The 27,995-nt window shown below is 45.2% G+C and overlaps 1 protein-coding gene across 2 annotated transcripts; it reads right to left on the bottom strand.

The window, feature by feature from the left end:
• Positions 1–989: 989 nt before the first annotated feature.
• Positions 990–27,995, bottom strand: PARP2 (poly(ADP-ribose) polymerase 2). 2 transcript variants are annotated; one of them, XM_081971753.1, is made up of 21 exons: positions 27,860–27,995; positions 23,458–23,602; positions 23,008–23,129; positions 20,082–20,294; positions 19,151–19,279; positions 17,936–18,055; positions 16,633–16,734; positions 15,973–16,043; positions 13,214–13,264; positions 11,670–11,766; positions 10,438–10,513; positions 10,030–10,132; positions 9,777–9,936; positions 8,926–9,064; positions 7,657–7,720; positions 6,579–6,713; positions 5,549–5,676; positions 5,361–5,460; positions 4,727–4,825; positions 2,515–2,633; positions 990–1,494 (listed from the first exon to the last, which is right to left on the bottom strand). In XM_081971753.1, the coding sequence occupies exons 1-21, from the start codon at positions 27,969–27,971 to the stop codon at positions 1,335–1,337; spliced, it is 2,445 nt and encodes an 814-aa protein (XP_081827879.1). In that variant the 5' UTR covers positions 27,972–27,995; the 3' UTR covers positions 990–1,334. The 2 variants fall into 2 exon arrangements, with proteins under 2 accessions (XP_081827879.1, XP_081827880.1); XM_081971754.1 differs by lacking the exon at positions 16,633–16,734.

Raw genomic sequence — 27,995 nt, 5'->3', positions numbered from 1 at the left:
AGAAGGTCCCAATGAAACTGATCACCAGGTACAATCTACATCATGCAATAATTTATATGGCAAGAATAAATTCAAATGGTCTTCTGCAACCTTTTGGAAGCAATAGATCCAGAACCGCAAGTCACAATATTGTTGAGCAATTTACCTGGACTATGGCCAGCAGCTAGAAATCTTGGAAATTCATCTCTACTCCCCTAGAGATTTGGTAATTATTTTCTGAAGAAATTATTAGTGCCATCATTCAGTGGACCAATATAAAAATTAAGAGTAGAAAGATTAAAATTCAAGGATGAAGAAACAAAGTGACCTGCGCGATGTGGTTTTGGTATTTTAAAATCATTCCATACACCAATGTTTAGATCCAACCATGAAAACATCGAATAGCCTTTTTACTATTGAAGTCATTATGACCACATGTAATAATAGCATAGCCAAAATAGTACATCTGTGGTTCAGGGTTAACTCAAAACCCAGAAAGTCCAAAGCATTAAATTAAATTCTGCCGATTGTCTATGCTGATTCTCAGTTGTCCAGATCATGGTTGCTCCATGCCTGTTTTTCAAAAGGCCACTGGCTTTTGCTTTTCCATGAAGACATTTTGCTTCTCATCGAAGAAGCTACTTCAGTTCGGACTGTATGGTGAAGTGTGGATTTATATTCCTTGCAGTAAATCCTTCCATCTTCCACCATTCAATCAGAATTGAAAAAGCTTCTTGGATGAGAAGCGTCTTCAGGGAAAAATGAAGTCCAGTTGCTTTTTGAAGAAGAAAAAAAAAGCACCTTTGGAACCACAGTGATTGATCTAAAACAGTTTGGCTAATCCTCCTGAAGTTTCAAAACTTTTTATGCACCTGCACGGTGAATATTTGGTCTACTAGAGAAAGGAGGGCTATACCACCCAAAAATATAAATTACACTAATTAAAAGATACAAAGACATGTTATTTTCTTTCACCCAAGTCCGAAATCATTGACACACACACCAAAGAACAGAGTGACATTTATTCCTTTATTTTACAAAAACGTCAAGCAATTGCTGTATTTCTACCAGATTTTCAGATCATACAAAAATAATAATAATAAAAAAAATTTAAAAAATGCCAGCTATAAACCTTGAGGATTAGCTTTTCTTCACGGTTTTCCTTCATTTTGGTCATTCAGGAGCCAACTTCATAACAAAAATGTAAATTAAATACTGCAAAAGTTTTACAACCAGAGTCTTTTGGTTTCAGGAGCTGATCTCTTCAGCCTCTCGGTAGAAAACAGCCATCAAAAAATAATAATCTGTGCTTCAGGATGTTGTTCTTGCATCAGTCTTTTTTTTTTTTCCCCCGTTCACCAAAGCGGCGTAAAATTGAAGTGCACCTTGAGAAGGTACTTCATACGCACCTGGTGGGGGTCATAGACAATGAATTCGTTGTAATTCAGGGTATAGCCTTGAGTGTTTGCTACCCCGGTTTCTTTAGCTGGGCCCATGGGAACAGTTGCGCCATGCCTGGACAGGAAGAGACGAGACCGTTATGTTGACTCCCTCAGATATTGCCACCGTTCCACCCATCGTTTCACAAAGTTTTAACAGATTAACAGAGTTGGAAGGGACCTTGCAGGTCATCTAGTCCAACCCCGTCCAAGCAGGAGACCCTACATCTGCCTCTACCTAGGATCAAACTCACAACCTCCTGATTGTGAGGCGAGAGCTCCAGTGGCTAGCATTAAGACACCCAGCCACGTAGTTTCTACTTGGACATCAAGTATTTTTTAATACATTTTTGCAATACAGCCTTTCTACTTTAAATAAAGGGATGTTTTGCTCGACCACAATTAAAAATTCACGAAAGAGCTGCGAGCTCTCTCAAAGCTACAGAAATCGAGATAAAATGTGAGAAGTTTGAATCTAATAGTTAAGGCACCTAGTTCAAAACCAGGAGATGGTGAGTTCTAGTACTGACTTAGGCATGAAAGCTGGCTGGGTGACTTTGGGTCAGTCACTTTCTCTCAACTTAACCAACTTCACAGTGTTGTTGTGGGAAAAATAGGAGGAAAGAATATTAGATATACACGTTGCCTCAAGTTATTTATAATAACAAAGGCAGGAAATAAATATAAATATTCTACCTACATTATCTTTTTTCTTTGTGGTACCAATTCGTATTTGCTCAGGAAGACAGCATGGAAGAAGCTCATGCATTTCACTTCATCTCTTTTAAAAACCAAATCTCAGCAGTTTCCATCCCTCTAATTCTGAGTTGGCTCCTTTATGACTTGTGGACTTCAGCTCCCAGAATTCCTTAGCCAGCATGGCTGGCTCAGGAATCCTGGGAGTTGAAGTCCACATCTCTTAAAGGGGCAAGGTTGACAAACACTGGTCCAACTCTGTTTTTGATAGCATAAATCGACAGCAGTCATAATAGACTAAATGATGTGGGAGTGTGATACCCATCTTAGGTTAGGGGAAACTGACTTAAGTAGTAATTTTTCATCCCTGGCTGCTTTCTTCCCATCAGCCCAAACTCACAGAGAAACACAATCAGATGGCGCAAGCTTGCCAAGGCCTTTGGTACTGTGTTTGTTGATCAGTAGTTTTTCGGCTTCTGGATTGGCCTCCAACAGCTCATTGCATTCTCCCAGAGCTACCTGTAAACAAATAACAGAACTTAAGTGCTGACTCACATATATTCCATAGATGCGGTTTCATAGACAAATAGGGGAGGGGAAGTACAGCCGAGGTGCTAGCAAAAAACAAAAAACAGTAAGCCACAGTCAGGCTACATCGAGATGGTTAGATGAAAATCTGTAATTATTATCTCAAACCAAACCCAGAGAATGTTGGAAGGGACCCCTGGAGCAGATTCCAATTTTTAGTTGATTGAATACAATTTTATCCCCTAGTATTCAACTAGTACTATTAAAATATAAGGCTGTTACTAACATTGGATAGCAGCAGAATTGCAATCAATGTGTATCGGTCCCCTCTTTTTGTTAAAAAGATTTCTGACAATGTGCTTAATTTAATTTCAATTCCAAAGTTTTACCTAAATTATGAATGGATTATACTGTTAGAAATCTTCAAAATAAAGGGACAACCAACTTCGTTCCATTTTGTTAATGTCACAATTAAACTAAATATTAAAATATATTTCACCTAGCAATGGGAAGAATAAATTATTTGCAACGCTACAAAAGCTGCATATTTCTATGGGAAATTATTTAACCAATCCATGTGTTTTAAGTACAGCATAATCACAGAATAACAGAGTTGGAAGGGACTTTGGAGGTCCTTGAAGGGACCTTGGAGTCCAAGCAGGAGACCCTATACCAGGGGTGTCCAAACTTGGGAACTTTAAGACTTGTGGACTTCAACTCCCAGAATTCCCCAGCCAGCATGGCTGGCTGGGGAATTCTGGGAGTTGAAGTCCACAAGTCTTAAAGTTCCCAAGTTTGGACACCCCTGCCCTATACTATTTCAGACAAATGGATGTCCAATCTCTTAAAAACCTCCAGTGTTGGGAGCACCCACAACTTCTGGAAGTTCTACTGATTTAACTGTTCTCACTACAGGTAGTCCTCGGCTTACGACCACAATTGTGCCCAAAATTTATGCTGCTAAGTGAGAAATTTATAAAGTGAGTTTTGCCCCATTTCACAACTTTTCTTTGCCACAATTGTTAAGTGAATCACTGCCGGTGTTAAACTAGTAACTAACGGTTGTTAAGTGAATCTGACTTCCGCATTGACTTTGCGTGTCAGAAGGTTGCAAAAAGGGATCGCCTGATCCCGGAACGCTGCAATCGTCATAAATGTGAGTCAGTTGTCAAGCATCTGAATGAAAACCATGTGACCACAAGGTTGCTGCAATGGTCCTAAGTGTGAAACAGGTGGCATAAGTCCATGTTTTCGGTGCTGTTTAACTTTGAACGACCATTACATGAACCATTGTAAGTAGAGGATTACCTGTGTCAGGAAATTTCTCCTTAGTTCTAGGTTGGATCTTTTTGATAAATTTCTGTCTGTTGCTTCTTGTCCTGCCTTCAGGTGCTTTGGAGAATAGGTTGACCCCCTTTTTTGTGGCAGATATTGGAACACTGCTAACATTCCACCCCCTAGTCCAGGGATCAGCAAACTGCGGCTCTGGAGCCTCGTGTGGCTCTTTTATCCCTCTGCTGCGGCTCCCTGTCATCAGTCACTACCACAATTTTGAGAGGAGCTTCTGGTTAAGGGTGGGTGGGTGGGGAAGCAGGGCGCGCCAGGAGGAGACTCTATGGCAAGAGGCGCGTTTTCCGATCAGCTCCACAATTGATAGGGCTTTCGGTTAGGACAGGTAGAGGAAAAAGGACGCCATGCTAGGAGGAGACTCTATGGTGGGGAAACCAGATTTCCGGTCGGCTCCAGAACTGAACGGGGGGCTTCTGGTTAGGACTCCTTGAGTGTTTAAGATTGCTGACCCCTGCCCTAGTCTTTCTTAAACTAGACATACCCAGTTCCTGCAACCGTTCTTCATATGTTTTAGCCTGTATCTCCCTAATCATCCTTGTTGCTCTTCTCTGCACTCTTTCCAGAGTCTCCACATCTTTTTTCACCACATCGTGGTGAGCAGAAGAGGATGCAGTACTCTAGGTATGGTCTTGCTAAGGCATTACAAAGTGGCATTAACACATCACGTGATCTTGAGTCTACCCGTCTATTAAACGTTCTTCGTGTTTTAGCTTCCCACCAAGATGTCGTCTCACCTCTGACAGCAAAAGGAAGCCGATATCTTTGTCGCGAGTGGCAAAACAGTAATTGGCGCTCTTAGAAGACATGTCCGCGAAGTAAATGCCCTTTCCAAACTGGGGGGAGAGAAATAAGAAGAGGAAAAGACTAGGAACCTGACTGCACCCCGAGTTGAACGAATTCTGGGTTCAGCCTAGGGGCGTGAAGGCGAACCCATGGCGTGCATGGCAGAAGGAGCAGAGCCCTCCCTGCAGGCACCTGAGCTGTCGCCCCAACTCAGCTCCACCGCACAACCTCCCACCAGCCAGCTGATTTTCAGGTCTCTGCCACGCATGCATGGAGGGCGGGGCGTATGCAGGAGACACCCGTGCATGTGCGGGGTGTGTGTGTCACGCATGCATGAGTGAGGGGCAGGAGTGTGTGCAGAGGGGGAGAGTGCAGCACCCCCCCAACCCATGGCCCGTTTTTGGTCCCGGGAGGCTGGAGGGAGGCCCGCTAGGCCAAAAATGGGGTGGGGACGTCATTCACGCATGCGTGGGGGGTGGAGGAGGAGTGTGTGGGGTGTCACGCCCGCATTGCATTATCGGTGCTGGCATGCACTTTTGGCACATGACGACAAAAAGTTTAGCCATCACTGGCCTAGAGACTGACCATGTAGCCTGTGACAGGCGCTTCCGGTGGGGCCACACGCAACCCCTGGCTCAAAATCCCCGCCCAGTTACCCAGGCGAGATCCGTGCCACAGCAGCATCCTAAAGAAGGGAAAAGGAGGATGAAAGATGCAATTCAAAATATAGCCCAAGGATAGGTTTCATTTCGCCCCATCCGCTCTCTTCTTACCTGTTGGGCAGGTCAAAACGGAAGGCGGCTTCTGAGCATTTTTTCTTCACTTCAAAGGCCTCGATCAGCGTCATGGTGTAATCCTTGTGGGTGGGAGCATGAGTGGAGAGCAAGTAGTGCTCCAGCACCTGAAGGAGGATATGAAAGACTTAGAAATCTAGTTTGACATCGCTGTTCTACAGTCTTCTTAGATGGCTTTGAGCTGTGCAGGTGCAGAAGGCTCCTGCGTATTCCTTGGACAGAAAAGGTGAACTAACAAGCAAGTACTGGAGCGCATAACACCAGACATGTCACTAGAAGACCAAATCACGAAACTGCGACTCACTTTGGCGGTGTTAAGATGGGGGAATTCACTGGAGAAAGCAATTAAGTTTGGAAGAGGAGTAAAAGGAACCCAGGCCATCAAAGAACATGTGCCCAAAGCTGACACCAGCCAGAGCATAGAAAAACTCAAAAGTAGTACAATATCAGTAAGATGTAGAGAGATGTAGAGAGAGATGGTTAGGTGTATGGTTTTAACCCCGTGTTGTTCTCGTTACAGGACACACTTTTCTGCTGAAGGGGGCTGACAGACCTGGAAGCCATCTTAGGCCTTCAGGCCTGCCACATTTTCTACTGTGGGAAAATAGGAGGGCGGATTACATAGATTGTGGGTGATATATAGCCAAAATAGCATTCTTTCTCAAGAGAGTCCTTGCCACCTTGCTCGCCAGCTGCGATGAGGGCACTGGGAGGCATCTCCAGTTTTGGATGGTGCCTGATTGATCCTGTGATGGGCATGTGGGGGCTGGGGAGGGACTTGGAAGTTTCTTTTGGGTGGAGAAAACTTGGAAACTTTCAGATTTGGGTTTTCCCAGACGTGCCAATATGACACCTCTAATAAAATGGGACTTTGAGGAAACTCAAGCCTTGCCGTCTCCTTTCGCTAGCACTGTTACTTGGAACACTGACAACCTGGCCCATAGAATGGCCAAGAGCTGGACTCAACTGAACGGATAACATTATCACATTCTTTCTTCCAGCTACACACCTGGAAAACATCGCTGGCCTTCTCCAAGGGTAGGAGCTCACAGTCGAGACTCCTGTAGCTCCGATCCAAAGGGTGTTCCAGATCCAGCTGTTCTGACTGCACATGCTTGATACCAATCCGGATCTCACTCAGAGCCTTGAGAAAGTCAGCAGAGAGAAGCTATCATACATTCAGGATTTTATTGGGGCAGCGTTCATCTCAAAAGGAGCTAGATATCTGCATGGCTGCCTTCCAGGTGTGGTGCCCAAAATACATGGAATTTGTCAGGTTGGGAAAAGCTTAGTTGAAAGTTACAACTGTAATTGCAGGGCTCAATTACTGTCATCATTTGAGGATTATTTATTGTCCCATCTGCCTGATGTAAAAGAATTTAGGGATGACCTAATAGTATGAAAGAACCATTAAAGAGGGACTTAGAAAAGCAATTTTAATTTAGGACTTGAAAAAAAAAAACATGATAAAGAAATTCAAGTCCACCTTGTTTTTAATTATCACTGTTAATCCGGCGTTACCCGGGTATTTATTTATAGGGGGAAAATATCCGGACCAAACGTAATTTCTAATGTTGGATTACTGCGCTGCACAGTAGAAGCCATTTTATGGCAGTACAGTAGAAGCCATTTTAAGGCACAACAAACTGTATCTGAACAGAACACACACCCTGAAGAGTTTTAGGGGTGTCTACTCCCACAATATTTTTCTCCAGAGGGTAAGTAATCTGTATATCAAGTTTGGTTGAAATTGTTGAAGGCGTTCCAGAGTTATGCTGGAACACACACACACACACACACAAAATTTGATAGATAGATGGATGGATGGATGAAGGAGGAGGAGGAGAAGGGAGGAGGAGGGACAGAAACATGAAAAGATTTTCAGGATTCTTATTATCCCGTACTGTAATAAAACAGCACTACTGATATCCTGTGGCATCTCTCTCTTGAAGAACTGACATGTTTTTCACCTCATTTTCCAGTTCAGCAGAAAAGCTGAAGCACTATTATTTCCCCTTGATCTTAATAGCCAGAATGTCCACACACCAACTTTCCCTCCTTCAGCAATTAAATATGACTCCCCTTACCTCTAGCAGCTGTGCTTTTTCTTGGAGTTCCTTTAACGTTTTTATTAGTGGTGGTGTTTTCAGCCTGAAAAGGAGAAAGAGAATGAGAGCAAAAAAAAAAAAATTGCAATAAGAAGGGGAATTGCCCTTCGCTGAAGGTTCTCTTCAGACCTTCAGAGATTGGGGAGGTAGCAACCACAAAGAGGACCTTCTCACGAGCAGTAATTACAAAAAATCTCTTCTTAGATGAGGGGGGGCACATGGTTTGGTTTCCAGTCTCTGATTGGACCATCAAAATCCAGTGGAAAGATGTAAAGGACTGTGGGAATAACCTTGGTAGACAGGAGGAAGAGTTGGATCTAGGGCAACAATCAGATAAGTCATCAAAGGCAAAAGGATGGAAAACACATTGCGGAAATAACCCTACCTAATTTCTCTGGAACATATAAGGAAGAGAAATGCTTTCAGACTGTTTGCCAGGACTTTGCTGGATGCGCATGAGATAATTCACATTAGCTTAATAAAAAGGGGTTTTGTTGGGACAAGGAGTCTGCTTCGTGATTTTGTGAAGAAGCCTAGGTCAGAACTGTTCTACCCAGGCTTCCTTAAAAAGCATGAAGCAGAGTCTTGGTCCCGGGCAAAACCCCTTTTATTTACACGACTGTGAATTCATTTCATTCACAGTCAGCAAGGCTTAGCAAGCAGTCTTTCCGATGAATATTTATCAACACGAACCTTATCTCGTTGGGAGCGCTGTCAGATAACTAGTTTCCAAACGTAGGGTAAGGCAAAACTTGGCAGAGAGTCTCTTATAGTCACAAACAGAACTTTCCACTCTTGAAACAACTGAATGAATGAATTGCTTCTGCAAAAGCCCTCTTCCCATTCATCCCTCTTTTGTTTCCCACGGGAAGGGCCAATCACCTCCAAGGTGTGGCTTTACTCCTAAGTCGACCCTGCTTTCTTAGTTGTTCTTGTCTTCTGGCAGCTTCCCGGCAGACTGGGAACAGGCTCCAGCTGTTCCTCTGCCTCACTACTCTCTAACTCCCTCTCTGATGCAGAGCCCTCATCTGAGATTTCCTCAGCTTCAGGATTGGCCCATGTTTCCTCCCCAACCTCCACACTGTCTGATTCTACTGCCAGCTCTGCTAGCCGCCGGCAGGCCACAACAAGAACAGAAGTTGAGGATCATCTGCAGACAAAGGTATGAGGATAATGCCAAAGGAGACTGGTTTTTCTTCTTCTCCAGGACAACATACAACTACAAGAAGGTGAACTGGTGCTACTAACCCAAAATCATGGGGGATCCGGGTGTAGAATTCATTGCAAGCTTCCAGAAGGGCAGAACCAGACTGGCTCTGCTTCAGACAAGCTTCCACTTTCTGCAGTGACTGATAACCTGCCTTGATCTGTTCAGCTGTCAGCTTTCCTAGAGCAGAGGTTAAAAAAATAAAAATCAGTTGGATTCAAGGAAGAATACTGCAAGGAGCCCCAGTACTCAGCTCCTGAGTAAAGGAGTGAAATGTCTGCCAGTTCCAGGGCCTTCCGCCCTCTGTCCCAGGTGGAGTGGCAGCTGTCTTTTGGGTCTGAGCTAAGTGAGGGGGAGGAAGAGATGAGGCCCACCCCAGATGCACATTTGCGTAGGGAGTAGAGGAGAGCAAAGGAAATCAATAAGCTGGATCTCAAGGAAAAGCAGACATAGACGCTAGCCAACCCCTCCCTGGCTGGGAAATAAATAGTAGGGATTTGGGAGTGGCCTGTTGTCGCAGGCAACCATTTGTTTCTAGTCTACAGCAAGCAATTTGGATTTCTTGGCTAAACCCAGGTTTGTTGGGACTAATTAAGTTTGATTTTTTGTTTTTGTTTATCCACCTGAATAAAAAACTGTTACTGCCGTTATAAAAAGGGGGTTGTTTTACTCGTGAGTAAACGTCTTATCACTACTTGCGAAGGCTGGGTCGGAATAGATGCTACGTCAAGACCTCTGCTTATTTTCAATACGATTTACTAAGCAGTGAACCTTTCTCATTTTTTTTCTAAAAGATAGTTTTACTCTAGTGCACTTACTCTACTAAAAAAAAGACTTTTTTTTGACCAAGTTGACCTCCTTAAATACATTAAAAGAAGGACAAACTGCGTACCTAGTGGAGCTTTTCGGGTGTCATATTTCATCTCGATCACCATTTCCTCCATCGTCCGAATATTACATATCAGCTCTATCAAGGCCTGCACCCTTAGGTCCAGCTGGGAAACTGGCGTGGGTTTAGAGACTTTCTGCTCGGGGGCAGCTTCTGGCTTGTTCTGGAAGGAATGCAAAATGAGGTCTTGTGAGCAAAATGTTATTTGCTTTCTAAAGCTGCCTCCCTCTGCTCTTTCCTGCCAAAAAGGTCTTACATCATCTTTGGCTTCATAGTCCAGATGAAGGAGATCGTATTTGCCTGAGACCTTCTGGAAGTTGGCACGTTTGCTCCATTCGTTTTTGGTTTTGTCTAAAAACCTAAGAGGCAAAAAAATGAAAAAAAAAAATTAAAAAGTCAGGTTCGGGAGAAGGGAGGTGTTGAGAGGGATAAGGATGTTGCAGAAACTTTTAGAGCGGTGGTTCTCAACCTATGGGTCGGGACCCCTTTGGGAGTCGAATGACCCTTTCACAGGGGTCGCCTAAGACCATTGGAAAACACATATTTTCGATGGTCTTAGGAACCGAGGCACCAATTTTATGGTTGGGGGTCACCACAACATGAGGAACTGTATTAAAGGGTCGCGGCATTGGGAAGGTTGAGAACCAGTTTTAGAGGGACTCACTTTTTGGCGAAAATCTCCTTGGCTTTTGCCAAATCTCCAAAGCAAGGAATAAGGGAGCGCTGTCCGGGCTTACCCACTAGAAAGCCAAAAAAATATATGAATGAATAAATAGCCTGTTTCCCTGAAAATAAGACCTAACTGGAAAATAAGCCCTAAAGCATCTTTTGGAGCAAAAATTAATATAACACCAGTCTTATTTTCGGGGAAATACGGTAGTAACAGCACCTAGACTTATATATCGCTTCACAGTGCTTTACAGACATATACTAATATCTCATTTGATTGCATTTGAAGGTTAACAGTCAGAATTTCATCTGAAATAATTTTTATATAAAGTATAGCAATAGTATTTAGACTTATATACCGCTTCACAGTGATTTACAGCCCTCTCTAAGCGGTTTATAGGGTCAGCATATTGTCCCCCCAACCATCTGGCTCCTCATTTTACCGACCTCGGAAGGATGGAAGTCTAAGTAAGCCTTGAAACTGTCAGGATTGAACTCTGGCAGTGGGCAGAGTTAGTTTGCAATACTGCATTCTAACCACTGTGCCACTACGGCATGAATGAATGGATAGATGGATGGATGGAATCATCAAAAGGACCACTGAGGAGTACAGAAGAGGTGAAGCCACATTCTATAACTCAGAAAAAAAGCAAGAACTGCCGAAGAACCCAAAAACTTGATGTATCATTGTTCACTAACATTTCAATTTTAAAAAAAAAGATATTTATGATAACATAACACTTAGCACTTAAGACGTATACACTGCTTCGTAGCTGTTTACAGAGTCAGCATATTACCCCCAACAATCTTGATCTTCATTTTGGCAACCTCGGAAGGATGGAAGGCTGATTCTACCTTGAACTGGTCACGATCGAACTCTATGGCAGTGGGCATAGCCAGCCTGCAATACTGCATTCTAACCACCTACAGCGCTGTTAGGCAGTGAAATCCCTGATAGTATTTCTCAGTCCTGACAACTTTTAAGATGTGTGGATTTCAACACCGAGAATTCCCCAGCCAGTATGACTTCTGGAAGTTGAAGTCTACTCATCTTGGAAGTTGCCATGGTTGAGAAACACAATCCTAGATCCATGATTGCTAGGTGAAAATCAAACATGATTTGTTTTTAAGTTTGCATTAAAAATTAAGGTCTACTCCTAATTCCAGGATTGTCAGCTTGGCTCTTCCTTCCTTCCTACATTGACTCAGTTCCTTGCACCAACTCACCGCGTCCCCAGCGCATCCAAACGCTGTAACTTTGTGCATTGTCCTCTTCCAACAGTTGTATGACGTAGTATTTATTATTGTTAAACTGAAGATTGGTCTGGAGGAAGCCAAGATGGGAAAAAAAGGAACTGGTCAGAAATGAGAAGACAACACCTTGTTCCATTTCTATTCCATATACTGCTTTCCGAGATGGCTTCTGAACAAACCTTTATGAAAGGTCGGGCTTTCATGCAACTACCCTATTTTTGGGAGTATAAGACACACTTTTTTCTCCCCTAAAACAGGGCGACAATTTGGGTGTGTCTTATACACCGAATGTAGCCCCCTTCACTCTTCGGCCTCCATGTGTCATGTTTTAGACCTGTTCCAGGCTGCAGGGATTGCCACACACCATTGGCCCCTCCGTGGCTTGCGTTTTTGGCTTCTGCGCCTTATGTTTTCAGTCTCTGAACACTCCGTTTGAGACTGGTTGCAGGCTGCGGGGATCGCCAGAGCACATCACCGCCGATCGCCGCCTCCACGCATCACGTTTCTACGCATCACGTTTCTGCGCATCACATTTCAGGCCTCCGCACGCCCTGCTTTCGGCTTCTGCGTGTGGTGTTTTCTGGTGGCAATCGGCGGCAATGTGCTTTGGCGTTCCCCGCAGACTTGAACCGGTCTCAAACGGAGCGTTTGGAGGCTGGAAACGCAAGGCGCGGAGGCCAAAATGACAACCTGGAACAGCTGCTGCTTTGTCTGGCCACTTCTGCGCTTCGCCTGCTTTACACACTGGAGCTCCCTGCGATGATCAGCTGTGTTTTTGAAGCTGCCTATCAGCCTCAACGAGGGCTCACAACCAGCGAACTAATGTGCTGAAGCTGACCAGGCTGTTTGCTAAGGACACTGGGTGGATGCTGGTTAGGCAGAGGCAGATTTTTTTTTTCTTTCTTATTTTCATCCCCCAAAACTAAGGTGCTTCTATACTCCGGAGCGTCTTATACTCTGAAAAATACAGTATTTCTCCAATCTCTCCAGGGGAATTGTGTTCTGTAGTATGATAGGAAGCCAGACGAGGAAGCGGGGAGCCCAAATTTATTGATAAGCTCCCCCTACTACATCAGTGATTCTCAACCTGTGGTCCATGGGGGGGGGAGCACAATGCCATCACAGGGAGTTCGAAAAGGCTTGGGAAAAAAATGTTATGATTTAAATCTTGAGTATCTTGGGGGGTCTGTAGCCACAAAAGGTATTTAAAAGGGGTCTGTGGTGAAGAAAAGGTTGAGAATGACTGACCTACATTCATTGGAGTTTCTAGTTCTGTCTTCCCTGCCCCTTAGGATGGCTTATATGCTTCTCCCCACAATTTTGTCTTCCAGATAATCTTACTACGGACAAGAGATTTAAAGATAGGCCTTGTCCAACCGCATTTCGTGGGCTCTGCGACTAAGATTGAGGCATGAACCTAGTTCTCTCCAACTGAAGTCCAACCTTTTTTTTTTTTTTTAACCTGGCAGAATCTCTTGACTGGGAAAAAAAATCCAAGACAGGTAGGGTCCACTCACTTGATTCAGTGTAACGTCATAAATGTCTTCTGCCTCACAATAAACATGAGCCTTCGGAAAAGGAAAGAAAAAGGAGGAGTTATTCAATGCCAAGGAATTTTTTAAAAATGAAAAAGAAAGCCTCTTTTAAGCTAAAATAACAGAATAATGCCTCTCTTAAGACAACCTATGCAGTTTCCTTGGCTGAAAAATGCAGTTATCTCCTTCCAATTTGCTAGTCTGGTCTACAGCCCTAGGACTTCCTGTAGGGCTCCATCAAGTCACCAAAGTTCCAAAAAGAGACTTAAGAAGAAGCTTGGGAAAAAAAGTAACAGCTTTTATTTTGGCCACAGCATACAGGCAGCAAACAAGCAAGGAAAAAGCTATATCTGAGAAGAGTGTGGCGAGCATCTTATACATTCATGTACCCAGTCAGAACAGAAGTTTGTTACCCATTCATAGAGCATTCCTTGACCCTGCCCTGAATATGCCTTTGTTATCTATAGAGTATTCCTTGTAGGCTTGTTCATGTCTTCCTTGTCTATTTTGATTTCATCTTGGGCAACTTTGTGTTATGCACTTCTTATCTACTGAACAAGGCTGTGCCTGGCGCCATCGTAGAAGCAATACACAGAAGCGAGAAAGCAGGCAGCAAGATAGCAAGGGTCAAACTAAGGGGAATTTGTAATAATCTGTAATGTGTGTGTATGGTGCGCGCGTGTGTGTGTACACACACACACACACACACACACACACACACACATGATGTCCTGACCCTGCCATCTGCTGTGCTAAAGGAGTGTTTTTGCAAGACAAAGATCTATTTCCCCAACCAAATGCTTTCCCAAATGTTGGATTTCAACTCCCAACATTCCCAGAAATGAGGCTGTTTTACGCGAATGAAGTCCAGCATGAGGAAATGACTTAAGGAACCTCACGGGCAACCAAGGTGTGGCACATACACACCAACTTTCTGCAGAAATTGGGTGATTCTCCTCTGCTAGTGAGTGAAGGAATGAAGTTATCGGACCGTAATAACAGTGGGAGAAGTTTCCCGCAATGACCATCGCCCACGTAGCTCTTAGCATGGAAGCAAAGGAGGGATTATCAATCAATCGATGCATAAAGACATTAAAAGAAAACCAAGGACAGAAAATCATGTGTTATGGCCCCATCGGACCCTAATTCGAAGGAGGCAAGCCCAGAGAAGTGTGGCAAGGCTACTCGTCCCATCCCTCCTCATAAGGAACACCTGATATGGAGTAACTTAAGGAGAAGCCATGTGGAGGAGTTAATCTTCACCAGGAACAATTGTTTGCTTTGGCTTTGTGCCTATTGCTGTTTGCCTTTGCCTTGAAGGCTGTTTTTCGCCTCTTGTTTCGCCTAGCTGTGAGGACTGCCTTCTGCCTGGTGGAATGCTGTTTGCCCTTTGCTTCGCTCTGCTTTAAAAACTGCCTTGTATTTTGCTTCGGCTCTATGGACTTCTATTTGTCTTGTGCCTGAGCTTTACCTTGTGGACTAGAGTTTGCCTTCTGGACTCACTTAACCGGACTGAACTTTTGACCCCTGGGCCTGTGAGCCTGCTCCTACCCTGTGGACTGTCTTTGTAACATAGGGGCTGTTTGGTGGGGTGTCTTCAGCATGAGGTGGAGCCTTACCGATAGTTGGAGGGCTGTTTGTTCGAACATTTATTGAGAGCAATAAAGGACACTCTCTAGAGCAGCGGTGTCAAATTCAAAGCCCGTCAGCCGGATGCTTAGATCTGGTCCATGGGACTGACCTGGGAACAGCGAAGGACCGTCCTGCGGTGGCTCTTCCAGCGAGAACAGAGTGTTGCAAACGGGCCCTCCCGAGATAAATTTTCGCTGGCAGAGGGTTGCAGGAGGCCGTCACAGCCGAAAACGGAGCTCGGGAGGGCTGTATACAGCCCTTGCAAGCTCCGATTTCGCTGGCAGAGGGTTGCAGGAAGCGGCTGCAGCTTCGAAGCTCAGGAGCCCATTTTTGCTTGGGCCACCACAGGTATCCCCGGCACGAGTGACATCGAGCTGGCCATGCCCACCCGCCAGCCCCTCCTCTGAAGTCAAACACAACCCTGATGCTGCCTTCAATGAAATTGAGTTCGACACTCCTGCTCTAGGGGTCTGCTTTGTCTAGGCCACTTGGGTCATAACACCATGTCCTTGGTTTCTCTGGTCAATCCACTGACCTATGCTAAGATGCCATTCCTTCCTTCCGTCTCCCATTAGCTTCTTCAAAAGGGTTCCTCCCCCTACAAGTCAGGCACTGCTAATCTCAGATGCTCTCCTACCAGGCAGAGCAGATAGGAAATGCAACCAATGAACTAATTCTGTTCTACCACATCAACCGAATCTTGCAAGCCCGAGAGTACAATTCTCCCGCCGTTACTTTTACACTCTACAATATAAAAGGATTCCTTCGGAGTCTATTGCCTCACCCACTATCCACCTGTGAGCTGCCTCTTACCTGACTATCCCCTAGGCCAGGGGTGTCCAAACTTGGGAACTTTAAGACTTGTGGACTTCAACTCCCAGAATTCTGGGAGTTGAAGTCCACAAGTCTTAAAGTTCCCAAGTTTGGACACTCCTGCCCTAGGCAGCCTGTCAGTTCCCAAGGCAATCCCATTAAAGATACCAATTCTCTGCTACAGCCTTCTTGGCAAATTTCCTGACAACATCTGCCAACTTGTTTGCTGACTAAACTCTGGACTCTAATTTAGCAAATATTCTATTCTCAGAATATTAATGATACCAATGACATACTTTTCCCAGTTTGGCTGTGCATTCTGGATCCACCGGAGCTTTCCCCTTTACTGTCAGTGTCTTCACGGCCTCTGTAGGTGGAAAATAATAATAAAATACCCACTTTGCATTAAACAGAGGTGGAATTTGGCTACAAGCAGCAATGACATCCTACAATCTGAGCATTAAAAAACAACAGGTCCTTACTCCTTAGGATCCTAGCGTCTCTGAGCTTAAAACAAAATACATTTAATTAAAGGGGTATTTCAGCAACTCTTAACTTCTCACGGGGGAGGGGAGGAATGATGGATCAGAGATTAAAGACCCTAAGCTTGTCTGCTGGAAAGCTGACAGCCCAGGTTTGAGACCTGAGCACCATGTGACGGGGAGAGTTCCCATTACTGGCTGCAGCTCCTGCCAACCTAGCAGTTCGAAAGCATGCAAATGTGAGTAGATGAATAGGTACCACTTTGGTGGGAAGGTAACAGCATTCTATGCGCTTCAGCATACAGTCATGCTGGCCACATGACCTTGGAAGAGTCTTTGGACAACATTGGCTCCCCCCAGCTCAGAAACAAAGATGAGCACCACTCCCTGGGGGTGGGACATGACTGGACAGGGGGAACCTTTAACTTTGAACTTCTTATGAGAGACCCCCAAAATTATTTTCTCGGCACTTACCCATCCCATCGCCTTTCCCCTGAGATGTACTGGCCTCTGGTTCAGGGTCGGGCTTCTTATCAGGAACCGATGTACTATCTACTTGGGACCCATCCTCTGCCTCTGTTGAATGAGGAAAAGGAAAGGAAGGATGGGACATGGGATGTTAGTTGTTGTTGTGACCTGCCAGCAGCAAAGCTGGCAGCAGTGTCGGAAAGTGAGGAGGTTGGGGAGGAGCATGTGCCCAGTCCTGGAGGTTGGGGAAGGCTCGGACGAGGGCTCTGCATCGGAGGCAGAGATGGGGCCGAGGCCGTCTGGCAGTGATCTATGAAGCTAGATAACAGTGAGGCAGAGGAACAGCTGGAGCCTGTTCCCGGTGTGCGCATGCGCAGAGCTGCCAGAAGAAAAGAACGACTCAAAAATCAGGGTAGACTTGGGAGCAAAGTCACAGGTGGAAGGTGATTGGCCCCTCCCACAGGAAATAAAAGAGGAGGCAGAGACGGGGAAAGGAAATCCCCTTTCACTCCTCTTTTATTTCCTTTGGGAGGGGCCAATCACCTTCCACCTGTGACTTTTGCAGGAAACAATTCGTTCGGTTCATTTCAGGAGTGTGAAAATCAGTTTGTGAATCTCAGACTCTGTGCCCAGTCTTTCTTTGCACAGCACCTCATTTGGAAAATATCTACATGGCAGCTTTCCAAGACAGATAAGGTCTGTGGTCATAAATATTCCTTTGAAAGACTGTTTGCCAGGCCTTGCTGAATGTGAATGAGAGGAATTCCCATTCGTTTAATAAAAGGGGGTTTGTCGTGCTTTTGGGGGAAGCCTAGGTCAGAACAATTGTTTCCATTCCTATGGGGGAGGAATGATGGATCAAAGACCCTAAGCTTCTCAGTTGGAAAGCTGACAGCGCACATTTGAGACCTGAGCAGCACGCGAAGGGAAGCGTTCCCATTACTGGCTGCAGCTTCTGCCAACCTAGCAGTTTGAAAACATGCAAATGCGAATAGATTAATAGGTACCACTTCGGTGGGAAGGTAACAGCATTCTGCGCACTTTGGCATATAGTCATGCTGGCCACAAGACCACGGAAGCATCTTTGGACAACACTAGATCCCTCGGCTAAGAAGCAGAGATGTGTACCACACCCTCGAGTCGGACATGACTGGAGAGGGAGTACCTTTAACTTTGAACTTCTTACGAGATTCCTAATTGCAGTTCCTATTACCAACCTTCCCACCATGCATCTTTTTCCGAAGGATCAGGCTGTTCTTTCCACCACCCCGTCATGCACTGTCCCCAAAATTATTTTCTCGGCACTTACCCATCCCATCTCCTTTCCCTTGAGATGTACTGGCCTCTGGTTCAGTCTGGGGCTTCTTAGCAGGAACCGATGTACTGGGATCCAAGTCACCACTAACTACCTGGGACCCATCCTCTGCCTCTGTTGAATGAGGAAAAGGAAAGGAAGGATGGGACATGGGATATCAGTTGTTGTTGTGACCCGCCAGCAGCAAAGCTGGCAGCAGAGTCGGACAGTGAGGAGGTTGGGGAGGAGCATGTGCCCAGTCCTGGAGGTTGGGGAAGGCTCGGACGAGGGCTCTGCATCGGAGGCAGAGATGGGGCCGAGGCCGTCTGGCAGTGATCTATGAAGCTAGATAACAGTGAGGCAGAGGAACAGCTGGAGCCTGTTCCCGGTGTGCCCATGCGCAGAGCTGCCAGAAGAAAAGAACGACTCAAAAATCAGGGTAGACTTGGGAGTAAAGTCACAGGTGGAAGGTGATTGGCCCCTCCCAAAGGAAATAAAAGAGGAGCTAAAGGGGAGTGGGCATTTTCAGGAAACAATTCGTTCGGTTTATTTCAGGAGTGTGAAAATCTGTCTGTGAATCTCAGAGATTCTGTGCTCAGCCTTTCCTTGCACACCATCTCATTTGGAAAATATCTACATGGCAGCTTTCCAAGATAGATAAGGTCTGTGGTCATAAATATTCCTTTGAAAGGCTGTTTGCCAGGCATTGCTGAATGTGAATGAGAGGAATTCCTATTCGTTTAATAAAAGGGGTTTTCTCGGGACCAGGAATCTGCTTCGTGCGTTTTGGAGAAGACGAGGTCAGAACAGTTCTTTCCATTCCTATCTAAGGACAGAGGCGAAGGGGCTCCGGGGCAAAATCTATGCGCTCAGATTTCCACTTGTAAGGAGTGACAGAGCCCAGCCGTTGTTCCATAGTTCAATTCCCAGCATACGAATAACTTTCTTATGGGACTTTCTGACAAGCAAAGCCCATGGGAAACCAGGTTCCTTATAACAAGCTTGTTACTAGCCGAATGACTGCATTCACTTAACAACTGCGGCAAGAAAGGTTGTAAAAAAGGAGGGGAACTTCACTTAACAAATGTCTCGCTTAGCAACATAGATTTTATGAGATTCCTAATTGCAGTTCCTATTACAAACCTCCCCACCACACATCTATTTCCGAAGGATCAGGCTGTTCTTTCCACCACCATGCACTGTCCCCAAAATTATTTTCTCGGCACTTACCCATCCCATCTCCTTTCCCTTGAGATGTACTGGCCTCTGGTTCAGTCTGGGGCTTCTTAGCAGGAACCGATGTACTGGGATCCAAGTCACCGCTATCCAGCTGGGACCCATCCTCTGCTTCTGTTGCATCTTGAGTGAGGAAAAGAAAGCGAAAGGCAGGATTGTACATGGGATGTCAGTTGTTGTTGTTGTTGTGGCGGCCTGCCAGCGGCCACCAGAGCTGGCAGCAGAGTTGGACAATGAGGAAGTTGGGAGGAATATGGGCCAATCCTGGAGGCCGGGGAAGGCTCGGATGACAGCTCTGCATCGAAGGCAGAGAGGGAGCCGAGGCTGTCTGGCAATGATCAGGTGCCTACGAAGCTAGACAGCCATGAGGCAGAGGAACAGCTGGAGCCTGTTCCCAGTGTGCGCGTGCGCAGAGCTGCCAGAAGAAAATAACTCCTCAGAAATCAGGGTCGACTTGGGAGTAAAGTCACAGGAGGAAGGTGATTGGCCCCTCGCATAGGAAATAAAAGAGGAGCGAAAGGGGAGGGGGCTTTTGCAGGAAACAGTTCGCTCCTCTGGTCGTCAGATGTGTGAAAATCTGTCTGTGAATCTCAAGACTCACGGTGCTGCGCAAGGAAAGACTCTTGTGCCCAGTCTTTCCTTGCACACCACCCCATTTGGAAAATATTTACATGGCAGCTTTCCGAGATAGGTAAAGTCTATACTCCTTTGAAAATGGAAGCCCATGAGAATCCAGATTCACCTAAGAAGCATTTTACTAGCTGAAGAACTGCATCGATTCACTTAGCAAGTGTGGCAAGAAAGATCGTAAAAGGGGAGGGGGGGGGAGGGGAAGAGAAACCTCACTTAACAAATGTCTTGCCAAGCAACATAAACTTTGGGCTCCGTTGTGGTCATAGGCTGAGGACCACTTGGGCTCCGATACCTGACTCCTTGCATTCCATCCGACGTTCAAATTTAGTTTGCTCGTTTATCTGCACCATGCGGGCGGTGTCCAGCTTGTAGCATGCCTGACCGATTGTCAAGTCTACTGTGGGTTCCCGGTCACCGTTCTTGGCTGCCTGTAAATCCAAGCAGGTAGCAGCGGGGTATGGAGTCCAGTTGTTTTCCTCATCACCTTCCCATTGCCAGACAATATCTGCTCCCACGTAGCCAAAGGAGAGGAAAAGGAGAAAAAAAATTGAATTAACATAGGAAGTCAAGGCTAAACATCTCCCAGGTGTTGAAGAGGAAGAGAAATGAGGAATCACTTTGTCTTAAGAGTTAGTCTCTTATCCAAATAAAAGTTTATCAGCCAGTACGGAGTGTCAGAATTCACTCTTGTGCCCAGGTAGGGATTCCAGATTAATTGCCTGTTTGACTCCTTCCCTTGGCTCAGCCAGGCTCTCGTACAAGTAGCTATGTATTATGATACAGTAGTCCTCGACTTACAACTTGGCCGTTCAAAGTTACAACGGCACTGAAGCAAGTAATACAATACAATACAATAGTAGAGTTGGAAGGGACCTTGGAGGTCTTCTAGTCCAACCCCCTGCCTAGACAGGAAACCCTATACCGTTTCAGACAAATAGCTATCCAACATCTTCTTAAAGACTTCCAGTGTTGGGGCATTCATAACTTCTGGAGACAAGCTGTTCCACTGATTAATTGTTCTAACTGTCCGGAAATTTCTCCTCAGTTCTAAGTTACTTCTCTCCTTGGTTAGTTTCCACCCATGGCTTCTTGTTCTGTCCTCAGGTGCCTTGGAGAATAGCTTGACTCCCTCTTCTTTGTGGCAACCCCTGAGATACTGGAACACTGCTATCATGTCTCCCCTAGTCCTTCTTTCTCTTAAGCTAGACATACCTAGTTCCTTCCAGGTCATAAGTGACTTATGACCATTTTTCACACTTACAACCTTTGTAGCTTCCCCGTGATCGTGTGATAAAAATTCAGATGCTTGGCATAGTTCATAGTTATGACAGTTGCAGTGTTCCGGGGTCATGCGATCCTTGTTTTGCGACCTCCTGACAAGCAAAATCAATGGGGAAACTAGATCCACTTCACAACCCTGTGGCTAATTTAACCACTGCAGTGATTCACTTAACAACTGTGCCAAGACGGGTTGAAGAATGAGGTAAAAATTCACCTAACCAATGTCTCACTTAACAAAAAAATGTGAGCTTGTGGTTGTAAGTTGAGGACTATCTGTAATTTCGTCAAAACCCCAGTGCTTACTGAAACCTCTCTGGATGACATATAGTCCTCAAACTTATGACAACTGGGACAAGAATCTCAATTGTTAAGCAAGATGGTTGTTAAATGACTCTTTTAACATTTTCGCCACAATTGCTAAGCAAACCATGTGGTCATTAAGAGAATCCTCCTTTCCCCATTGAGTTTGCTTGTCGGACACCAGGTGGAAAGGGCAAACGGCCATCACGTGACCTAGGAAGCTGCAACTGTGGTAAATAGGTGCCCGTCGCCAAGTATTTGAATTCTGATCATGTAACTTCTTCCGCAAGAAACTCAAGACCCACCTGTTCCAATTAGTCGGCCTGGCCCAATCGTAGTTTTAATTTTCAATCCTCCTGGCCGGCATTTTAAATTTTAAGGGGTTGTCCTTTTAACCTGTTTTAATTTTTATTATCACTGTACAGACTCTATATTTAATTTGTTTTTTAAAAAGGGGTATTTAATATTGTTATTGTATATACGGTTTTTAGCTTCTGTCTGTACACCGCCCCGAGTCCCCTCGGGGAGAGGGGGCGGTCTATAAATTCTAAATAAGGTAAAGTAAAAAACTATGAGAAGGCCGCGGTTGCAAGAAAGACGGCTGGACACATCACTTTTTTCTAGGTGATCAACTCTGAGAAGTCCCTAAATGAGTTATAAATCAAGGACAACCTGTATGAGAATCAAAGGGCAGGACGTGTTATGTTGGACGCTGGGAATGTTCACCTAAAGAGCAGAATACAAATGCAAAAAATAAATAAATACAGATAGTCCTCAATTGGGGATAGGGCTTATATTACGAGCATCCTGAAAAAAATCATAAAGGTAAAGGTTCCCCTCGCACGTATGTGCTAGTCGTTCTTGACTCTAGGGGGCGGTGCTCATCTCTGTTTCAAAGCTGAAGAGCCAACGCTGTCCGAAGACGTTTCCACAGTCATGTGGCCAGCTAAATGGCGAAGGCACACAGAACGCTGTTACCTTCCCACCAAAGTGTAGGAATGAGAGGTAAGGCTACGTAAAGGCATGCGTAGGAAATTACCATGATCTCAGTAGCTGGTTATCTTGGATACCTACAAGCTCACCTAATTAGCAGAACCAGATGCGGGAATAAGGGAAAGGTGATGCACAGCCGATTATCTTTAGCCCATTAATTCACCGAGCAAAGGCATGAGTTAACCTTGGCATGAATAAGCTTTCTGAATTCACTAGGGAAGAAGTGGGGGAGGAAACCAAAGCAATGTGTTGTTGCTCTATGCTTTGCTTGTAAAAACTATATAAAAAGCCAAATAAACTCTGCGAGAGGCAGACAGATTTTTTGGACACAAACTGCCGTGATTGATTTCTGAAACCTACAGTCCCTATTTTTCTACTTGCATTTCTACATGCTTTCGCACTGTTGGGTTGGCAGAAGCTGGGACAAGTAACTGGAGCTCACTTTGTTACTGGGCCACCATGTCCCTTGGGAAAAAAAATATGCTAGGTCTTATTTTCAGGGAAGCATGGTACAATGGTCATGTGCAAAATGGACATAAGTGGGGGTTCCCCCCCCCTCTCCTGGGCCCTTGTAACTTCAAACTGTCACTAAATGAACTGCTTTAAGTTGAGGGCTACCGAAACAATTAGAAACGGCGACTTACAGGATTTCTGATCCCAGACAGCCATACGGACACGGTTCTCCTGGCCGCTTCCCTTGTTCTTCTGCAACATCTTACAGAGGTCCACCTGGTCGTCTCCTAAGTTTTCTGCCTCTTTGCGTGCCCTGCAGGGAAACACAAGAGTTGGCATTTCAGCCTCTCCAACCAATTCCAGGCCATTGCGTTGTTGTTGGAGAAATTCACTGACAGTTAGAACAATTAATCAGTGGAACAGCTTGCCTCCAGAAGTTGTTAATGCTCCAACACGGGGAGTTTTTAAAAACATTTGTCTGAAGTAGTGTAGGGGTTTCCTGCCTAAACAGGGGGTTGGACTAGAAGACCTCCAAGGTCCCTTCCAACTCTGTTATTCTATGTGTGTTTTTATATGATTCTATGTGTGTTTTCTATGTGGTGTTTTTCTCCTCCTCCTCCTCCTGCTGGAAGCCATCTTACCGAGCTGCTTGGCTCAGGGTCTCATTTTGCTCAGGTGGGAACACCTGCCATTGGTTGACACCGATCTCGCGTTCCCAGCGCAGGTCAGGCTGGGTCCCTGCATCCTTAGGCTGGGCTTTGGGAGTTGTGCGCTTCCTTTTCATCCCTGTGGGAGCAACACAACACATAACTAAGCGGTCAGATTGTGAATTTGGAGGCCCCCACAACCTGGCAACCTAGAAGATAAGCTGCAACAGCAATAGCACTTAAGACTTACTATACAGATAGCCCTCAAATTACGACCGCAATTCAGCCAAAAACGTAGGCTGTTTTGAGTGAGACATTTCTTAAGCATTTTGACTTTCAAACTGCTAGGTTGGCAGAAGCTGGGACAAGTAATGGGAGCTCACTCCGTTAAGCGGTGCTAGAGATTCGAACTGCCAATATTTCTGATCCACAAGTTCAGTGTCTTAGCCACTGAGCCACTGCGCCCCTTGAGACGCCTAGTAGAGACTGCCAATATAGACAGCCTTCGACTTACAATTGTTTGTTTAGTGACCGAAGTTGCAACAACCCTGAAAAAAGTGGCTTACAACCATTTTTCACACTTACAACCACTGCAGCATCCCCATGGTCATGTAATCAAAATTCAAGGGTTTTTTGGCAACTGGTTCAGATTTATGGCAACTGGTTCAGATTTATGACGACTGCAATGTCCTGGGCTCATGTGAGCAGGTTGATTCGAAGAAACTGCCCTTCATGGCAATGCTACGAAACCTGAGGAACATTTTGAGGTCTGGGGTGAGCGAGAGGCATCATCAACTTCTCTTAAAGCACCTTGAGGACAAGGTAAGGCTGTCTACGCAGGAGAAAGTTTCTGACACTGACAACAATCAACCCATAGAACAGCTAAGCTTGCCTTCGGAAGTTGTGGGAGCTTCATCACTGGAGGCTTTCAAGAAGAGATTGGACCGCCATTTGTCAGAAATGGGGTAGGGTCGCCTACTTGGGCAGGGGGTTGGACTAGATGACCTACAAGGTCCCTTCCAACTGTTAATCTGAATCTGATCCCTTTGTAACCTTCTGAGAAGCAATGGGAGACCCAGATTCACTTAACTGCAGGAATTCCCTTTACAACAGTAACCAGAAAGGTCACAAGATGGGGTATTTAACAACTGTCTCACTTAGCAACAGAAATTTGGGGCTCAGTTGTCATTGTAACCTATCTGCAAAGCTATTCTTCCTGCTTCTAAAACCAAAGTGAATGTCTTAACAACCTTGCTATCTTTACAGAACTGCAAGACTTATCTTTCTTTCTCTGCTGGTTGTAAGCAGCATTTTTTTAATGTAGCTTTGGGGCAAATGGTTTGCAGACTTGAATCAGGTGAGTATCATTTAATTATGCCTTTTAGGCACTTACAAATTGTTTTGTAATTACAGGGTTGGATCATCAGAGAGCAGGCTTTGAAACATTTCAGGTTTTTGCAGCAAGTGCAACATCTTACAAGCCTGAAATGAACCTGTAATTAAGTGTTCCTTATGCTTGCTTTAAGACTGACAAGCCTATGTGATTTGTGCATTACAATTCACCCTTTTGCTATTTTTTTCCATAATAAAGACACTGGTTTTGTAAATACCATACAATTTATTTTTGCATCACTATCATTGCTATAACCACCCTTCCTCATTGGAATAAAGGTAAAGGTTCCCCTCGCACATATGTGCTAGTTGTCCCTGACTCTAGGGGGCAGTAATCATCTCCATTTCAAAGCCGAAGAGCCAGCGCTGTCTGAAGACATCTCCCTGGTCATGTGGCTGGCATGACTGAAAGGCAAAGGCGTAGGGAAAAATGTTACCTTCTCACCAAAGATGGTCCCTATTTTTTCTACTTGCATTTTTACATGCTTTCAAACTGCTAGGTTGGCAGAAGCTGTGACAAGTAACAGGAGCTCACTCCCTTTTCACAGCGCTAGGGATACAAACCGCCAACCTTTCTGATCAGCAAGGTCAGCGTCTTAACCACCGCATCTCTTCCCCATTGGAAAACATTTCCCCGCTCCCCCCATCTATTCAGCGGTTAATTTCCTAATTGGTGCGCAGCGTGTTTGCTAAGGAGTTCTGAAACTTCATCCCTGCAAGTCCCAAAGATGCGTTTTTTCAAAGGGCATCTGGACTTTCTCAGTTTTTAATTTGAAAACAAGCTTCCTCAATTCTAATTAACTGATGGGGAATGGAAGGATTTATATCCTTTTCAGTCATCTATTTGTTAACACTTTTGTGAGTTATTGAGGTCATTTGGGGGTTTATCTATTTCCTCAGGGCCACCTGAACCAAGAGTTCAATTCTTGGGATTGCATTGGAAGCAGCACATGGGTTGTGCCGTACTCCTCCGCCTCTGTTCGGGGAGGACTATTCAACTTTAATATAGATGGTCTCTTTGGCTACTCTTTCAAATCAGTGGTCCTCTGAAAACACCCAGACAGCAACGTGGTACATGCAGTGCAATGCAGCAAGACGTGTCCAGACTTGTACATTGGGGAAACGAAACAACCACTTCTCAAACGCATGGCACAACATAGGAGAACAAACTCACCAGTCCATTTGGATCTGAAAAGCAAGGGTCATGCTTTTGAGGACAATGAATGTTGAGGACATTGCACCAATAATGCAATGCATGTGCAACACCGCCCCAACTCATCCCTCTGCACATGTGCGTGCAAACACCCCCCTCCCCCCCACACATCCCCCCCCCCCAGAGTTTTTGGCCAAGTAGGCCTCCCTGCAGCCTCCTGGGAGCAAAAATGGGGCAGGGGGGCATGCTGCACCCCCCATACCATGTTTTGGGCATAGTAGGTCTCTTTGCAGCCTCCTGGGAGCAAAACAGGCCAACTAGCCAGCGAGAGGCACACAAACATGTGCTGAGCTAGAGTAACAGCTCGCGCTCAGAGAGGTGGCACGCATGCCATATAGGTTCACCATCACAAACCATGATTGAGAATGTCCATAGACAACCATTCCTGAAAGTTACCACTACCCCCAAAACAGTTTGCCAGCCACTTCTATTAGTACTGTACCCTTTTATTATGGCTTCTAAGTGACCTTTAGCAATATTTAGCAATGGCTGGCCTGTTGCATGGGAAATACTGGTAATCCTCAACTTACAACAGTTCATTTAATTATGGTTTGGAATTAAAATGGCACTGAAAGCTGTTTTTCACCCCTACAAGCATTGCAGCGTCCTTGCAATCATGGCATCAAAATTCAGATGTTTGGCCCTGGCTTCGTAATTACATAATTGCAGGGTCTCAGGGTCATTACTCTCTTTTGTGACCTTCCAGCAAGCAAAGTCAACGGGGAACCCAGATTCACTTAATAACCCTGTGATTAACTTAATTGCACGGTTCACTTAACTGCCATAAAGTGGGGCAAAAAAAAAATCATTTAACCCATGCCTCGCTCAGCCACAGAAAAAAATTGGCCTCGGTGCTGATTGCAGGTCGAAGACTACCACCTGTACTGAACTCTCTGCACATGCTCAGATATTCCCGGACCTCAATGAGAACAAGAAGACGACATTCCCATCACCGTTAAGCCAACATTCATATTTGCGTTCGGCAGGAGAGTCGGCTCCATTCTCCCATCCTGATTAAAGTTTGCAAAATTTATTTTTAAAGTTTTAAAGAGAAGACGGCGACGTTGACTAGTAGTAGTGGAGAAGGAAGATGAAGAGGAAAGAAGGAAAAAGAAGAAGAAATAGTAGTAGCAATAGTAGGTAGTAGTAGTGGAGGAGGAAGAGGAGGAGTAGGAGAAAAGAAGAAAATATTAGTAGAAGTAGAAAAAGAAGTATTAGTATTAGTATAAAAGTAGTAGTGGAAGAAAAAAGAAGCCGGCTTGCTTGAAACCAGTCCACGGAAAACATTCTTGCGGACCGCCTAAGCGTGCATTTCCCCCTCCACGCCCCCCTTTTCTTTGCTTCACCCTTGGCACCCCTATTCCCGAACCCTCAACAAGCCACAAAAACGGCACCTTCCCGGACCCCGTCCGTTTCTTAACAAGGTTTATTTTACTGCAAGCAAGAGTTTTTGCTTCACCCTTGGCACCCCTATTCCCGAACCCTCAACAAGCCACAAAAACGGCACCTTCCCGGACCCCGTCCGTTTCTTAACAAGGTTTATTTTACTGCAAGCAAGAGTTTTTGCTTCACCCTTGGCACCCCTATTCCCGAACCCTCAACAAGCCACAAAAACGGCACCTTCCCGGACCCCGTCCGTTTCTTAACAAGGTTTATTTTACTGCAAGCAAGAGTTTTTGCAACTTCGGCCCGCTTTTGTCCCTCCCCAGGACGCTAATTCAAAACTAGCTTTCCCGCGTCGTGCGAACGCGTCTCCCTGTGTTTGCTTTTTGCAACCAACCCGCCACTCACCTGCAACTTCCGCTTTCACCGCTCGAGATGATGCTTCCACCTTTCCCTCGCAGGCTCCTTCCCGGGAACGTTCTACGACGCGGGAAGACTCCGCCCCTTTTATATTTTGCATTCGTCAAATTTGCATCTGAGAAGG

Source organism: Natrix helvetica (assembly GCF_964273705.1).
Source record: "Natrix helvetica genome assembly, chromosome: Z".
Lineage (NCBI taxonomy): Eukaryota > Metazoa > Chordata > Lepidosauria > Squamata > Natricidae > Natrix > Natrix helvetica.
This window is presented reverse-complemented; position numbering and strand designations above follow the sequence as displayed.

Coding starts and splice junctions, on each gene's coding strand:
- PARP2 (XM_081971753.1), bottom strand. CDS start 27,971: ATGCAAAATATAAAAGGGGCGGAGTCTTCCCGCGTCGTAGAACGTTCC. Junction 6,714..7,656: donor AAAAAGCACAGCTGCTAGAG/GTAAGGGGAGTC, acceptor GACTTTCTCAAG/GCTCTGAGTGAGATCCGGAT. Junction 4,826..5,360: donor CGCCTGTCACAGGCTACATG/GTCAGTCTCTAG, acceptor CTCTCCCCCCAG/TTTGGAAAGGGCATTTACTT.